Source organism: Monodelphis domestica, chromosome 5, assembly GCF_027887165.1.
Source record: "Monodelphis domestica isolate mMonDom1 chromosome 5, mMonDom1.pri, whole genome shotgun sequence".
Taxonomy (NCBI): Eukaryota; Metazoa; Chordata; class Mammalia; order Didelphimorphia; family Didelphidae; genus Monodelphis; species Monodelphis domestica.
This window is the reverse complement of record NC_077231.1, coordinates 302873003-302891549: the sequence shown is the minus strand read 5'-3', so window position 1 is coordinate 302891549 and position 18547 is coordinate 302873003. Positions and strand designations below refer to the sequence as shown.

Below are 18547 nucleotides of genomic sequence, written 5' to 3'. Positions count from 1 at the left end.
GGTCACTATGGTTGCTAGGAAAACCTGGAGGATAATTTGATGGTAGTATCCAGAAGCCTAAATGCTTATCTGAATTTCAGGCCATCTGAGCTACTCAGAATAGCAAGAGGAGACAAGCGTCTCACCATAACAACCCCTTTGGCAATAAGACAGGCTGGAAATTCTCCTGTCTTTTTAGGATGCAAAGTCACTTACTACATAAGCAGTTATCTTTCTGATCCCAGTTGTAAATCAAGACTGAAAAAAGAAAACCTCCAAGGTAAAAAAAACAACAACAACAACTTTGTTGTGTGATTTTTTTTTTTTGAGAGAGGAAAATGAGATTGGGGGAGGATGCTAATTAATTCATTCTAAGTCTTAACATAGCTTTTGGGACCCAAATGGCTCCTATATGTTTGTTTAATACATATACTCAATTAATAATACACTCAACTTTTTTAGAATATTTTTCATCCAAATGGCATGGACTTTATATTCCTGACCCGTTTCTGAACTGCTACTGTTATTCATTCATTCAGCTGTGTCTGACTCTTCTTGAGCCCACGGGCAATGGCATGCCAGGCACTTTTATCCTCCACTCTGTCCTGAAGTCTGTCCAAGCCCATGTTTGTTGCTTTCATGACATTTTCTATCCATTTAGTTTTATGTATCCCATTCTGCTTTGGCCTTCAATCTTTTCCAATATCAGGGGCTTTTCGAATGTTTCCTGTCTTCTCATTGAGTGGCCAAAGTATTTAAGGTTCAGCTTCAGTCTTTACCCTTCCAATGACTATCCTGAGTTAATTTCTTTAGCTATTTACTTATTTAATTTCCTGCCTATCTAAGGGATCATTAAAAGTTTTCTTGACTACCACAATTCAAAAGCATCAATTCTATGATGCTCAGCTTTCCTTAGAGGGAAACTCCTACAGTATACTTTGCTAATCCCAAATCCACTTCACATGCCTTATTGAAGTGTGTGTGTATGTGTGAGAGAGAGAGAGAATAAGAGAGAGAGAGAGAGAGAGAGAGAGAGAGAGAGAGAGAGAGAGAGAGAGAGAGAGAGAGAGAGAGCTAGAAAGAGAGCTAGAGAGAGAGAGAGAGACTGAGCGACATTGAGTTGTCAAAAGCTATGGTAGCAAAGCAAATATTATGGAAGGACATAGGGACATAGATTTTGAGCTGGGACTTCAGATATCATCTCTTGCAATTAGATGAGGAGACTAACAACAAAAGATATGAAGTGACTTGGCCAAGGTAATAGAGATAAGAAGTAACACATCTAGGATTTGAACCCAAGTCCATTTTTTATAAATGTTATTTTTTTTCATTATGTTCACAGCTAAAATGCAAACTGGGTAGATTGACCAGATATTTTCTGTTAACCTCCCTACGTTCACAAAGAAACCAAGGTGTGATAGGAACTCGGCTTTCTGGATTCCCATGGCTTCTCAGGAGAGCAAAGGGGACAGCAGTGCAATGGATGTCCTCATGTAAGCATATCTTCAGAACCTGGAAAATTCTCCCTTAAGTAGACATGATGACTTGTTTGGATGTAAAAGGTGCTTGTCTTGAAGGATGTGTTTTGGAGCACCGTTAAATGTCACCTGCTGCCTTGGAAGCCTAACTGGAAATCAGCCTCTGAATCACAAATGAGTTCCATGCAGGCCCAATAATCATTACTAACCAAATGGCTTCATCTGCAATGAGGAGCAGAGGGGAGGCTGGAGGCTTGTAAATGGCTTCAGCAGCTTTGCCTGATCTCTCTCTCTCTCTCTCTCTCTCTCTCTCTCTCTCTCTCTCTCTCTCTCTCTCTCTCTCTCTCTCTCTCTCTCTCTCTCTCTCTCTCTCTCTCTCTCTCTCTCTCTCTCTCTCTCTCTCTCTCTCTCTCTCTCTCTCACACACACACACACACACACACACACACACACAGACACACACAATCAAACGGAGCTATTGACTTGTAACATACTGGGAAATCCCATTTTCCCACATGACCTCTGCCTATTGGCATACCCTTCATGTCTCTTGCTAACAATAAATAATTTTTTTTATTAATAGGAGGCTGGAATGAGAGACTAGTTATAAACTATTGCAGTCCAGAAGAATTTCTTACTCACTGACAAAGAGACGCTGATCCAAAGTAGGAAAGAATATATTGGGACATAGAACCCATCAAACTGAGCTTTTTTATTTTACAGATGAAGAAAGTAAATCTCAGAGGAGTTAATGGAACTTGATAATGGTTCACAACTAGTTAAAGCTAGATCATAGTGAATCAAAAAAAGATCTGAAGATTTTTCCCCTAATTTTGTTACTATCCATCCATCCATCCATCCATCCATCCATCCATCCATCCATCCATCCATCCATGCATCCATCCATCCATCCATCCGTCTGTCTGTCTGACTGTTTAACTATATCAACAAAGTGCACAGTGAAAAGTGCATTGAGCTTGAATTCACAAAGATTCATCTTCCTAAGTTCAAATTTGGCTTCAGTTACTTACTAGCTGTGTGGCCCAGACAAGTCATTCAACTCTGTTTGCCTCAGTGACCTGATCTGTAAAGGAGAGCTAGAGAAGGAAATGGCTAATCACACCAATATATTTGCCAAGAAAACTCCACCTTGGGCCACAGGGAGTTAGACCTGACTAAAACAATTGAACAAGAATAACTCCATTCATATATAGGTGAATGAAGAAAAAATGCACATAGTTTTTTAAATATAATCCTTTCTCTTTTTCCTCACAAATTAAAATATACACATTTGTGAATGATTGTTAAATTGGCAACTTACAAAAAAAAAATTGAAGACCTTTACTCTTCCTCAATGACTGGGAGTTCCTTGATGGCAGGAACTATTTTTGTCTTTTTGTATTCCCAGTGTCTAGCAACTGCCTGGCACATAGAAGGCACTTAATAGATATTTTCCAACCCCAAGGTGGCATGAGTTATCCTCTTCATCACCTCTCACAGCTCAATGGTACTCCATCACTATCAAATACCATGACTTGTTCAGCCATTCCCCAGCTGATAGACATCCTTGCAATTTCCAGTTCTTTGCCACCACAACAAAGAGTTGCTATGAATATTTTATCATTTGAAGTAACTTGAATATTTAATCTGGAAAGAAGACTTGGGTATGAAAGGTATAGGTTGAAGCTATCTTCTTTACGGATATGAAGGATCTTAAGGAAGAGAAATTAAGTCTTATTCTACTTGGCTCCACAGGGCAGAATTAAAAGCCATTGATGGAATCTCAGAGATAGGTAGAATTTGGCTCTGAGTAAGAAACATGTAGATTTCCCACAAAGTGGAATGGACTGCCTGGGAAGGTTGTGTCCCTTCTAAGGGATTACAAGCAGAGGTCAGATGATCACTCCTTCTGGCTGTTTCCTTGGGGATCCAGACTCTATAAGGTCAAAGACAGACCTAATGAGCAGACTTCCTGCATTACAGCCACATCTTCTACTAAATTTGGTTGTTGCCATAAATGATTTGACTTATTAGTAAGAGAAATTTTGATGTTTGAGCTGAGACCCCAGATCATAAGAGTCTTCAGTTTACATGTCTGAGGATTTATGTAAGTCTGAAATAAGGGCTCCTACTTTCTTAAGATAATTTGAAGTGCATTACTTAAATGTAATACCCTCAGGGTTGTCCAAGCAAATGTGACCATGACAATTAAAATATATGTATTTCTGTAAAATTTCTCCAGCATAGCTGATGTCATCCATTCTTGCTTAAAAATCATTCTTCCTTCAGAAACAACAAAGGGTTTTTCACTTTAATATACTTAGACTTCAGCTCAAATCACTTATTCAATTTTCTCCTAGAATTTGTAAATTATTTCTTAGATATTTCATTTTTTATTAATGTTCTTAAACTATATACATTATTATGTTATTATTATATTATAATGGACAGTCTATATTATCCAGACTATGGAAATAAGCTTATTAAATGTTTACATTTGGGAGGCAAATATTAGAGCATCAGAGAAAAAACATATATGCACATATAAAATATCTTATCATTCATTGCTTTAAAAGTTGTCCTAACTCAAACTTTAAAATGTGAAAATGAAAAAAAATCATTTATTTGTTTTTCATAACAAAATGTATGAATGGATTCCTTTAGTCCATATCCAAGGATGTCTCCAGGACATCTCCTTAGTCCTGCCATCTAGTCCTGAATGCTAATAATCTATCATTGGAAATGATTTATCTTTGCAGTCCCATCCCCCTAGGAAATTGTTATCAGGGAGGCGACAGCAGTAACTTGAAGAACTTCTTACAAGCCACATCAGACTTCTGAATCCAATCAGACTTGATTCATTTCCCCGATCTTCAGTATTTAATAGTCCTATTTGGAAGCTCAAAGCCACAATCAGATCCTCTATCACTTACTTGACTTCAGCATTTTTCAAGCTATTCAAAAGCACAGAAGAGAAAACTCCAGAGTCCCCACACAAACAATAACCATCCTTAGAAGGGGTTACAAATTCCCATTCTCTCTATTTGGTCAGGGAAAGCTCAGCCATTCTGTCTCTTGATCCAATATGGTTATAATAGAATCTGAGACAAAAGATGACTTTATTTGATTACAAAGAGTTGCACTTTGTAGTTTAAGTTGGCAAATATAATATGGGGATTTTTAAAAATTTGTGAACTCTATTCAGGCAATAAAATACCTGACATCTACCTGGACCAAACCAGACCATATGGGGATATTAGGCATCTGTCTTCATATTCAGGAGGAAAAAAAGGGAGATAAACATCTTATTTGGGGATAGAAGGCAAAATGGTTTAGTGACTGCTTTAGGGACAGTGGCTTAGTCAGGGGAAACAATGCAATTCTCATTTAAACAAAATCTTTATTTGTGTCTTTTGTTTTTATATGACTATCATTTCTAAATGTTTCCTGACCTGACCTCCTCTCCTATCCAGTGATCCCTCTCTTTGTCACTAAGAATAAGACAAAAAGAAAAAGAGAGAACAAAAACAATTTGGCAAAATAAGCCAAAATATCAACTACGTCTAGCAACATGTATAAGGTGGATATCCCATTTTCCCTAGGGATGTGAGTCAACATTTTCCCATCATCATATCCAGGATGGTGTTCTGACTTTGATGGATGGGGTTAGCTCTATGTAGATGCTCATTGAAATAGTACCTTGTGGTTCATCCTGTCTAGGGACAGGACTGGGTGTATTCTTGGGTGTATTTTCTTTTTTAGTAGTCAGGTAATTTAAAAACATGATTGTAGTTATGGCAACACCATCATCATTAATGTCACCATCATTGCCATCATATTTGAAATTTCAATAACATTTTAAGGCATATTAAGCACTTCACTTTTAACAATGTGTGACAAGCACCTGAATCTTATCTCCATCTTACAAACAAACAGCTTTACAGAGATAAAGTAACATGGATGATAATGTTTGCCATGTGTCAGGGCTGAGATTGGATCACATATCTTTTACCTAATTCCATTATGTTACATTTCTTCTTTAACAGAGGGTGCTAAATATTGAAGATCAAGCACCTAAGAGTCCCTTCCCTTACAGCTAATTACCTTGGAAGTTCTGTAAGGGATGGGCTCTTTTTACTTCTCATACCTTTGTCACTGCATGGTGAATCCTCATTCATTTAGATCAAATGATGGGAGACAAATATAACTTAGTGAACTACTTGCATTAACTCAATAAATTAAAACTGGGAGAGAAAAGTAAGAAACTGAAATGACCAGGTCCATAGACATTTGTGCTCTTTAATTTTCGGTGGGCTCTCACTGCTGTGGGGTAATTCATTTATTGATTTTTAAAATTAATTCTTTCACCCAGGAATTTTCTTGCCAAATTACTTCATGTCTTCTTGAGGTCCCAGATATCCTCTTCTCATTGCTCTCTTCATATAAATTCATCTATTTTACTGACATCAGATTTTCCTATATGAACTCCATTAATTTTACTCTTTTAAGCCTTTTCATGAACTTACACTCAGTGTATCTTCACTCCTTTCAGTTTCAGGGCCTAAAACCTTCTTCCTTATTATGACTAATCCTTCTTTACTGTCTGAGTCTACTTGTGTTTTTAAGCTCATCTTCATCTTCCATTTCCTAATGTCAGTAATCAATAACCTCTTTCTCTTATGCCTTCTATTTCCTTTTACCCTTCCTTGTAAAAGGTTCTCCTGTCAGTCTATTCCTCCCCTTCATTCCAAAAACCATTTCCATTGAAACTACTGAATCTCAAGGTATCATTGTCTCTTATATCATCTTAATTGCTAAATATGCAAGGGAAAAAACCAAACAACCAAAAACAAACAACTTCTCCACTCAGGGCTTCCATGTGTCCTCTAACCACTCATTCCTCAAACTCTTATAATTTGGCTTTTACTCCCCTTATTACATTCCTCTCACAAAATTCAAAGGCTGTTTTCCCAGCTTTATCTTCATTTTTTTTTTTATCCCTAGGATCTAACTGATTCATTCATTCCCTTCCTGTCCCCGTTCCCTTAGATATGCTATCTCCTGCACTTTTATGACATCTTATCATGTGTTGTCCTGCTACCTTTTTGTCCACTCATCCTCTACCTCTTCTAACTTCTTATCTTCCACCCCTGGAATGGTACAATATAATGAATAATGATTTAGAATCAGAAAACCTAAGATTCCAGCTTCAACTTTGCTACTTAGCTCTGTGACTTTGGGCAAAAGACTTCAGCTCTCTGGGCTTCAGCTCCTAATGTGAAAAATGAGAGGACTGGAATCAATAACCTCTAGTATTCTCCAACCCAGAATCTGCTCCCATGATTTGCTCCTTAATTATGGGAATCCCTTAAGGCTTCTTTTGGGGGGGGTGAAGAGGGCAATGGGGGACTTCTTTTTTCTCCATTCAGTCTTTGACAATTTCATCAATTTCCAGTTTCAAAGACCAAATCTTCTTAGAAAACTCCAAAATTTATATCTGTTGATTTCATAATTCTAATTTTCTAGTACATGCAATGTCTGCGCATCCTACTGGCAATTCAAATTCAACATATTGCCGAATGAATTCAGCATCAGGAGTCCAACTTTCACCATCCCTTCCTTAACTTCTAGACTTAGAATACTGACATCACTACATTCCCAGGCTCTTAGGATCAAAACATCTGGAGTGTATTTTGAATCTACCTTATCCCTCATCCTTTACATAAGACCGCAGATATGGAAATGGAAGAGATAATTTAGTTTAACACCCTTTTTGTACAAATGAGAAAATTGAAACTAGAGTAGCTAAGTGGCTCCAATCATTAGCCAAACCCTATGAATTTTATCTCCACAGAATATGTACAATTCTTTCTCTCTTTTCTATTCTTCACAGCAGTTACCCTAGCTCAGACCCTCATATCCCCTTATGTGCACTACTGAAATTGACTTATGACTAGACTTTCTGCTTCTCATCTCTCTCTACTCCCAAACTTCCTTTACATGGTGGCTGAGCAATTTTCATAGCACAGAACTCTAATTGCTATACTTCCTACTCAGGAATCTTCAGGGGTGCCCTATCGCTTAGTGAACAAAGTGAAATCCTTATCTTGGGCTTGAAGGCAATCTACAAATGATATTTAACTATCATTCCAGATCTCTACAATACTGTGTGTTTTAGACAATGTGGGCTACTTGTTCATGCTTAATTCTCATCCTGCTCACATTTATTTTTATTTTTTTTTTAACCCTTACCTTCCGTCTTGGAGTCAATACTGTATATTGGTTCCAAGGCAGAAGAGTGGTAAGGGCTAGGCAATGGGGGTCAAGTGACTTGCCCAGGGTCACACAGCTGGGAAGTGTCTGAGGCCAGATTTGAACCTAGGACCTCCGGTCTTTAGGGCTAGCTCTCAATCCACTGAGCTACCCAACTGCCCCCCTGCTCACATTTATTTTGATGCCTTTGACCATTTTCCATTCCTGGAATGATTTTCTTCTCACCCTCAAATCTAACACATATGTTAGATTTGATATATATGGGCTACATGCACATACTTATAGGTGGATATATGTATTACACATGCATACATGTGATATGTTCATATATTTAGGTATATAATTGATATATGTGTGTATATGTATATCTTTTCAGAGCAGCTTTTTCTCATGAATCCGTGAATCATGAATGAACATGCACATATGCACATGTGTATATACCTACCTACATATATTCCTTTATATAATATTCCTCTCTATAAGCAAGGAAATTAGCAAAATGACTTCTCCCTTTAAAAAATTCTGATAGTGTTTGGTTAGGACACTTTTTTTTTGCAATAGGTCTTATATAAAATTAACCTTAAACTGATTTTAACCTTCTATAAACTCGTGAGCTTAAGCACTGGATTACCTATTGTTTTGTACACTGCCTGCAGCATAGTAAGTGCCTAATAGGTGCTTGTTGGATGATTATGTCTTTATCTAATCTTTGAACTTCCTTATTTCTATGGAGGGTACCACCATCCTCCTTGTTACTCAGGCTCAAAACGCGTGTTATCCTTGTCTCTTCACTTTCACTCATCCAATATATCCAATCTGTTGCCAAGCCTCTTTGTTTCTCCCTCCACAAATTCCATCCTATTTCACCCCTTTTTCTCCGCTTACCATCCTGTTGAAGAATATCATCATCTCATTTCTGAACTTTTAAGAAGTTATGTATGAAGCGATGATTTCCCTTTCATACCATTTCCCCATATTATTTCCCCTTCCATTAATATCTATCTATCTATCTATTTATCTATCTATCTATCTATCTATCTATCTATCTATCTATCTATCTATCCAATCATCTATCTATCTGTCTATCCATCTATCTATCCATCCATCCATCTATCTATCTATCTATCTATCTATCTATCTATCTATCTATCTATCTATCTGTCTATCCATCTATCTATCCATCCATCCATCTATCTATCTATCTATCTATCTATCTATCTATCTATCTATCTATCTATCTATCTATCTATCTGTCTATCCATCTATCTATCCATCCATCCATCCATCCATCTATCTATCTATCTATCTATCTATCTATCTATCTATCTATCTATCTATCTATCTATCTATCCAATCACCTATCTATCTATCTATCTATCTATCTATCTATCTATCTATCTATCTATCTACCTAAACTATTAGGAGAGCTTGTGAGTTGTCTCCTTTACTTAAGACCATCACCTCACTGAGATGCAAAAGAGATCTTTCTCAGGCACATAGGACAAGCTACTTCCTACACAATAGCCTCTAGTGGTTCTCTATTAAGGTTCTCTATTAACCTCAGAGTTGAACATAAAATCCTCTTTAAGACTTTAAAAGCCCTTTACAACCCAGTCCCCTCCTACTTTCCAGGCATCTTACACTTATACTCAAAGAGATCCAGTAAGAATAGATTTCTTGTGGTTGGCTTGCACATGCCCTTCCATCTCTCTCACTTCCACTACTTCTCATTGGCTGTCTTCCATATGAAGAAAGCTCTCTCTCCTCACCTCCATGTCATAGATTTCCTGGCTTCTTTCAACATTCAGCATGAATCCCACCTTCTATTAGATGCCTCCCTCAGTTAGTCTCCCTTGTCCATTCCCCTCATGGCCATGGCCTTTCTTCAGAGATTACTCCCATTTCCCCGCCCCCCCCCCCCCATGGATATCTTTTATAAGATACATCTGTAGGTAGGTTCCATTAGAATGTGAGCTCGCTGAGGGCAGGGAACATTTTTTGCCTCTTTTTTAACACCTCCTACTGAACTTGACACACAGGAAGCATTTAATAAAACCTGCTGATTGACTGATCTTGAATTTTAATGTGTGAAATATTACCTTGCATATATTAGGCATTCACTGAATGGATGCTGAACTGAATTAAATGAAACTACTCATAGTAGATTTAACAAGCTATCATCAATCCTTATGTTTACCTTTCAACCAGACACATACTATTTTATATAGTGTGGAGGGTGGAACATTCTTTTTTTTTCAAATCCTTACCTTCCATCTTGGAATAAATACTGCGTATTGGTTCCAAAGCAGAAGAGTGGTAAGGGCTAGGCAATGAGGGTCAAGTGACTTGCCCAGGGTCACCCAACTGGGAAATGTCTGATGTCAGATTTGAACCCAGGACCTCCTGTGTCTAGGCCTGGCTCTCAATCCACTGAGCTACCCAGCTGCCCCTAGCATTCTTGAATAATTATAAATCCTGAAATATAAAATGGGCTATTTTGAAAGGGGGTGTATGTTTCTCCATCACCAGATACATTCTAGGAGAAGTTTAGATGGCCGACTGGCAGGGATTCTTGGAAAGGGCTTCCATCACTACATGAGAGATGCGGTTACCTGTGAGTCCTCTGATAATTTATTTTATCTCTCTAGGCTTCAATTTGTTCATCTGGAAAATGAGAGCACTGAATTAAATGACTTTTGAGGTCTCTTCCAAATCTGAACCTATAGGTTTATTTCAATTCTAAACCCATATGATCATGAAAGACCATGGACTTGAAAGTCAGCTTAATGACTTAGAATGAATGGTGTCAAATAAGCATGCTGATAAATTATAGGATAATGCATGTGCCAAAATTGCTCGAGGATGCTTGAAAATTATATATTCTCATTAGGAGTTTAGACATTTTCTCTAATCTCTCCTTTATCCTAACTTGCTTAACAAAGTCTAAAAGACAGTGGCAAGGTAAGTAGTAGATAAGCTCTTTCCTAGTTCTGAACCAATGGGGGAATCCATGTTCATGAGATTTGGCTGCAATTGGAAATTAATTAAGATTGAAAAATGGGGTTCTTAATGTCCCTGATCAATAGTGTCAATTCTTCTGAAATATTTGTGTTAAGTACAGGGAGAATAACGTTAGATGAAATTAATTAACACTGAACTGAATTTGTTAAAATGTCAAGTGAAAATCCTAATATTTCTACCCTGTCAGGGACATAATAAGGATGGTACATGGGACAGTGAGGTGACAGTGGATAGGGTGCTGGGAATAGTCAGGAAGATACATTTTCAGTTCTACATAGGCCACAGAGTAAGTCATTTAATCTGATTTGCCTCAGTTTATTCATCTGTAAAATGAACTGGAGAAAGGAAAAGGAAACCACTCCAGTATCTTTGCCAAGAAAACCACAGATGAGGTCACATGACTGAAACACCTGAACAACAAATAATAAGACTACAACAACTATTTATATAGTACTTAAAGGTTTGAAGAGCATTTTCCATAAACAATCTCGATTTAATTCTTAGAATAATCTTATGATACATGTGCTGTAGACATTATTGTTTCTCTTTTTCCTGAAAGTGGAATTTGAGGCTCAGAGAGGAGGTCCAAAGTCATATAATTAGTGAAGTTCTGAGCCAAGTTTCTAAGGTTGGTCCTCCTTCCTCCAATGTATAGAATATCAAGCAAGTCTTTGCAAACCAAGGTATCCAGTGAGGATATTTCTAAGCCATCCTTTCATAGACTCTAAGCACCACAGTTCTAGAGTTGGAATGCACTTAAGGGTTTATCTAATCCAACCCCTTAAATTTACAGATGAGAAAATAACAATGGGAGGAAATTAAATAAATGACTTGTCTCCACCCACAAGAGGAATGGATCAGAAATAGGATTCAAACTCAGATCCTCTGACTCCAGAACCAGTGCTCTTTCTACTGTATCATGACGATAGGAGTCTCTGTACTTGCTTATTTGTCTTTGCTGGCCACAGATGAATGCATTAAGATTTCTTGATTGTTAGAGAGTGTTGGGAAAGATGACTGCCTGTGGCTATTATAAACAAACTCTGTAATGAAAGATTATTAATATATTAGCAAAGGACTCCTAAGACTTCGGGCTTTCTATGCCCTCAATTTACTCAATCCTGACAATTATATAGGAAAATACATGTTTTGGAGCTGATCATACTCTGAACCCAAATCCCATGGAGCTCTGTAGCATGGTAGAAGGTGAAGCCTCACCTGCTCACTCGCTAATTGTTTATTGATTCACTCTCAAAGAAAGAAAGACCCATTTGACATGACTGGTTGCCAATATCATTGTGTATACCTAAGTTTGTAGTCTTAGTAGTAAACCTGGAATTGATGTTGTTGGTGCTTGGACACATCTACTTAGGAACTCTTGGTAATGCTCTATGACATTGAGTCCTTCTTGAGAAACTCCCTCAGCTTAGATTCTGGAGCCAACTAAGCTCTGATAGCTCAAAGCAAGACTTCTAAGGCTCAGGTCTTTGGTGCAGCATTCGGTGATGACTCTTCTCATCAACTGTGAGTTGTGAGTTGCATCTCATGTCAGTGCCACTGGCACACTGGCACGCTTGGCCCCAGTGCCATGAATACATGCATTTATTTGGACCAGAGCACAAACCTCCATGTAAAGATGGGAACAAGTGATGACCTTCCACTGGGCTTTTGAATTTGCTTTAGACATCCAACGATGCCATTATCATCCACATCTAGGGATAATGTCTTACAGAGGATCAGCTCTCTAAAGATGAGCAGTGTGGAGACAGCCAGGAAACCACTTTTAAACTGCCAAGGATCATGAAGAGTTAAATATACCTTTACTAAGAAAAATTCCAGAGTTCCTTCTTTCTTTGTGAAATGTTCATCAAGGGTTAAATGCTAGTAATGCCAAGTATCCGCACAGAAAAGTATGTATAGAAATACACATATATGTCTATATCTATGTTTTCATTTCCTTTGCCTGGAAACCAGACATGTAATAACTTATATGGATCCGTCTATACGTCTTTGTGTCTATCATCCCTCTATCTAATAGAGTATGTATGTGTTCACATGTAAGCGCGTGTGAGCGTGTCTGTGTGTTTGACTAGACTTTTGATTGTATCCACATCAGAACCTCCTGGACAGGGCGCTCCATCCAATTGGGTAGAGGGGTAATTATCCGGTCCCCTAAAGTTTTAGAGAGTCACCTCAGACACTGAGGGGTTAATTGAATGGTCTGGGGTCACCAAGTGGGTAAGAACCCAGCTAGGATTTGAACCCAAGACTGAACTTTGAAGCAGCCCTCCTATTCAGTTACACAATGTTAGCTCACAGTGGATGTCCCTACATCCATACGTAGGTGGAAATATGGAATGCTCTCAATATCCATTTAGGGAGAGATGCAGAAAGGAAGAGTGTAATCATTCTCTCACTAAATCTGCCTTAAAAACATCTAATCTAGAGAGAGGGAGCCCATTGCTGACTTGAGCTGAAAATATTTCCTAGATCCATGATACTCTATTTCATGAGCTTATCCCATCTCATAACAATCCCATGTGGATTAACTTTTATTCTGTGCCCACTGAGTCAAAGTTTGGCTGGAGATAGAAGGCTAATTCTAAAGACCTATAATTCTCCTAATGTAATTAAAAAACAAAACACCTTTACTTTCTGTCTTAGAATCAATAATAAATATTGGTTCCAAGGCAAAAGGGCAGGAAGAGCTAGGTGAGTAAGGTTAAGTGACTTGTCCAGGGTCACCCAGCTAGGAAGTAACTGAGTACAGATTTGAACCTAGGACCTACCCTCTCCCATAGACCTGATATTCTATCCATTGAGCCACCAAGGTGCTCCAATATTTTTTTTCAAACCATTACTTTTCTGTCTTTTTAACAACTCTAAGACTGAAGGGAAAGCAAGGACTGGGTAAATGGAGTTAAGTGACTTGTCTAGGGTCATACAGCTTAGAAATTTCTGAGGCCAGGTTTGAACAGAGGACCTTCTTTCTAATCACAAAACCTGATTCTCTATTACCTAGCTGTCCCTCTCCTAATATAATTTTATCTTGAATGCAATAGCAAAGGCAAACTCCCTCACCCTGATAGAAGCTACTGGGTTTTCCATAGTACCTGATTTTATCATGGTCCCCAAAGTCTGCCATACGTGAGGTTAGCCAAAGTCCTGCCCTGACATCCATCGCCCATTATAACTCACCTCTCCTTCCCTTGGCCACGGCCTTCCATTTTGTGTGTATTTGCTTTGATTCTGACGCTTCTTCTGCCCTCCGTCTGCAAATTTACACAGCAAAGGCTCAGTAGGGGCTGTGAAGACAAGAAACCAGAGTCTGCATTAGCAACATTCCCCCTTGAAATAATGGGCAGGAGACTACAGGGATGCCAGTAAGGCGGATCTTTTGAAGTCCAATCTTGCCCCTGCACATCTAGTTGGTCTCTTTAGTTTGGGTTCTATTGGCATATATTTAAACCATCCACGTTTACAAAAAAATAAAGCTCAGCAAACTAGAAAAGAACATAATTAATATTATTAAATTGGAACATCGGATGGCTGTAGAAGTGGGAGAAGGAGAATGGCATTCCTCCCAGACAGCCTAGGCACATGTTCATGACCAGTGTTTGTGGGGCAACTAGGTGGTACCACAGCGCAGAGGGTGTCAAGCCAGGAATCAGCAACACTCATCTTCCTGAGTTCAAGTCCAGCCTCAGACACTTGAGCTGTGCGACCCTAAGGTAAATCACTTAACCCTGCTGGCCTCAGTTTCTTTATCCATAAAACATGAGCTGGAGAAGGAAATGGCAAACGACTCCAGTATCTTTGCCAAGAAAACCCAAAATGGGGTCATGAAGAGTCAGACATGACTGAAATGCCTGAAAAAACCATTTGTAGGGATAAATATTTCTTTCTCAGAGAAGCTCTGTTTTTATTGTAGAAACACTGCCAGATTCAGTTTTTGAAATAGATGCTTGCAGCGCTTCCAGCCGAAGAAAAGGGACCCTTTTGCCAAACGCAGCCAAATTAGTTGTTTTCCTGATAAATTGTCTGCCATTTCCAAAAGGCAAATGGCTGATGGCATCATTGCCGCTCCCTGCTCCAGACTCCCACTGAGCTCCATCCCCTGCAGTGACAATAGTCGTCAAGGTCTCAGTGTGGACATTTACGAGAGACCATACAATTGGGGTGTGAAACCACTGAACATGAGAGGGGGGAGCCATGGGGTGTGGCATTCATTCCCAGCCACTATGAAGAAAAAAAGTAATGACAGCCATGCTGGTTGTTTTCCATTTTCTCCCCCAAGCTACAAGGAGAACTGGGTAATCAGGGCTCTGACCCAGTCCCTGACATTTCATGGGGCGCTGAAAGTGTTTTCAGTTCTTTAGCCTCATAGAAATAGCCAGCAGAGTATGGTAGAAATAAAAAATGATCTCAGGGTGAGAGACATCTGGAGACCCTGTTGATGAGAGAGTTGGGGGGCCAGGAAATAGTACTGGGTATTTCAGAGGTTATTTTGTCCCTTAGATATACTGATGCCTCTTTCCTTGGAATAGAAGCTCCTCAAGGGCTGTGACTATTTAGTTATTGTCCCTGTAATGTCCGTGCCTGGCACATGGTTGTGTATAACAAATTCTTATTCATTAATCAATTAGTTAGATTCAACTCCACCTTCCAATTTTACTATTAGTGTCCCCTCAGAAAAAGGTATTTGACCCACTTGGGACTCAGTTTCCTCAACTATAAAATGATGAGTTTAGACTAAATGGACTCTGTGGACTCTGAGCTCACAAATTATGATTTTAGGAAGATGATTTAGCACCTCTAGATCAGGATGAGACCAGATGTGGAGCTCCTTCCTTCAAATGGCTGGAATAAGCCTACTTCCTTTCTCTAGTGTTGCCCTTCCAAGAGGAGATGTCACAGGGTCCCAGTTATGTTAAGGGTTCATTTTAATGTGTCCTAAGCACATTTTTAAGGCCCTACATGGACCTAGGTGCCCCTGGTCCTCAATGCAAATTTGGTTACCAACTGAAAGTCATCAAAATGAATGAGTCTTTGAGTTGTTTCTGCAATGCTGAACTGGTTAAGGTAAGTCATTCTATTTCAAGTCACTGATATTGCAAAAACTCTCACCTCTAGGAGTTGGCCACTGCCATTTGGATGTCTTTATAGTTATTGTTCCCACTAGGATCTCCATCATTAAGCAACACTTAGTGGATAACCAAGTTGCCACAGAAAGAATGAATGTACAAATTACAATGGATGGGAGGTGAACTTTTCTCAGGATGTGTAGCATCAAAAAAAAAAAAATGAATAGCAAACTGATGAGAACAAATCACAATCCCAGACTTTCTGTTTGACTGCGGGTGGTCTGGGCTCAGACCAGAAATCCCAAAAATGTAATTGGTTCCCTCCCTATATAAGAGTAAACCATGGAGAAATGGCCATTTAAATACTGAGAAAGATACCCTGGTGTCATGCAAAGAACGCTGTACCAGTAAGATTTGCTGTACTCATTTTATAGAGATGCTGGGAGCGATGAATGAAGGTGTTTCAAGAGTTTTGCGTTTATAAAGCACCGTTGTTTTGTGTTTCTATTAGAAGATCTCAGGACTGAATATAAGCTCACTGAGGTTAGTGATTGTTATAATTTTGTTTTTGAATCCTTAATATGAAGTATGGTAACTCCTACATTCTGGGTGTTTGATTAATTCATACTATTTGACTAACTGATTACATGCCTTGCCAAGAGTCAAAGAGTCAATGAACATTTATTAAGTGCCTACTATGTGCTGTTAGGATAAATTAGTATCAGAGATGGGATCTGAACCTGGATCTTAAGCCATCATATTCAGTACTTATGCGTGACTATTGATTACACTTAGATTTGGAGTTTCCCCACATGAGTCAGTATCTTTTGGGCAAGTACAAAATCATATTTGAAAGCAGGATTACTATGTCTCTGGAGCCCCCTCAATAAATGGAAATTTGGTACATGAAGGAACAGTTTCTTGGGGGAACGATTTGGGACTTCCCTATAATTGGAGGCCACAGGGTAAATGTGCTTCTGGCTGCAGCATGCGACTGGAGAGGAGAATTAAATGTTGTAAGCTTAAAGTGAGTCAGTTCTGTGGATAAGTGGCAAATGCTGAGAAGGCACAATTTTGGAGAAGAGCACAATGTCAAGAGATTCCCATATTGGGCGTCCATGCTATCTTTTTAGAGCTAATGTGATATTTTACTTGTTGCTTGACCCTGGCAAATTCATTTCACCTCTATAGCTCAGTTTCCTCACCTGTGAAGTAGGGATAATAGAATTATGGATGGAGAGGAAAAAGGCAACTCAGAGACCATTAAGTGGCACCCTTGAGTCTAACCACTGAGGCAGATGAGGCCTCATGAGAAAACATAGTTTCTTCAGGGTCATGTCATTCTTGATAAAACGATTCTCCCAAGCCCACGCTGAGTTGATTTTTAAAGAGCTTTGGGAATAGACCATTCCTGACAGCTTTCAAAGAGTCTAGATAAATTATGGGATGGGAACTAGTAGATTAAGTTTAACAGGAGCAAAACACTGACCACATAGACCAACATGTTCATAGCAACGTTTTTGTAGTTGCCAAAAACAAGAAACCAAGTGGGTGCTTTTTGGCTGGGTAGTGGCTAAACAAATTGTGGTAAATGAATGTAATGGGATAATATTATGATGCAAGAAATAGTGAATAGTTGCAATTTAGAGAAACATGGGAAGATTTGTATGCACTGGTGATGGAGTAAGCAGATCTAGTAGAACAATGCACAAAAACTAAAATAACCCAATCCTACCCCCCCACTCACCCCGAATAAAATTTGACTGTCTAAGTTTAGACTGGGAGGAGGAATGATCCAATGATCTCCCTTAACTATGACAGTGGAATGTTTCATATGTTAATAGAAGTGGCTAATATTTCAGTTTTGCTGAGCTCTTTTTTTGGTACAAGCCCAGGGGCTTGGGGAAGAGGGGGATATTTGAAAACACAATATAAAACCAAATGTTATCAATAAAACAAAGATAAAAGCATATTTCAAATAGTCTTTGACTGATGAAGACAATGGAGCAATAATGCAACCTAGATCTCCTGCTACCAGTGGCCCAAGCTAACAGAGGCATCTGGGATTGTTCAGGAAACAAATCTTCCTTTAACATGGAAAAGTTCCATAAGGTGTCTAAATCAAACCATGGTCCACAACATAATCCAATAACATTCTAGTTAACAAACTCTTAAACCCAGAAGATCTCCTTGGAATCTGGGCTTTAAGATGTTAGTTGGCTGGGGGAAGGCATTTACTGCATTCTACTGACAAGATTTTTTTTAATATTTAAAAACATCTCTCATGCAGCCTAAGAAATGATGAGCAGACTAATTAAAAAAAATTGGAAGGAACCATATAGGATAATGAACAGCGAAAAGAGTAGAACCAAGAGATTATATACAGCTACAGATGTAATACTTGAAGAAGAACTTATGAATGTCATCTCCAAAGAATGAACTGAAAAATGCACCTATGAAAGACATAATGTATCCATATACATAGTGATTTGCCAGATGATGCCTCATATGATATAGGAAAGGTAGGGAGAGCCTGAGATACTTGGAAATAGATCCAATTAATAAAAAATAAAACTAAAACACCTCCCAGAATTCAAGTTTCAACCATCTTTTTTTTTTTAACCTTTATCATCTGTCTTAGAATACATACTAAGAATTGGTCCCAAAATCCAAGAGTGGTAATGGATAGGCTTTCTAGGTTAAGTGACTTGT

At 38.6% G+C, this 18547-nt stretch overlaps 1 protein-coding gene across 15 annotated transcripts in view; it reads right to left on the bottom strand.

Moving 5' to 3' along the window:
* Positions 1 to 18547, bottom strand: part of RBMS3 (RNA binding motif single stranded interacting protein 3) — a 1500462-nt gene that overhangs the window by 160618 nt on the left and 1321297 nt on the right. For all 15 annotated transcript variants that reach the window (XM_056800925.1, XM_056800928.1, XM_056800932.1 and 12 more), the window contains one exon: positions 13950 to 14056. In XM_056800925.1, the coding sequence (XP_056656903.1) occupies positions 13950 to 14056 (107 nt within the window). The remainder of the gene's footprint in view (positions 1 to 13949; positions 14057 to 18547) is intronic.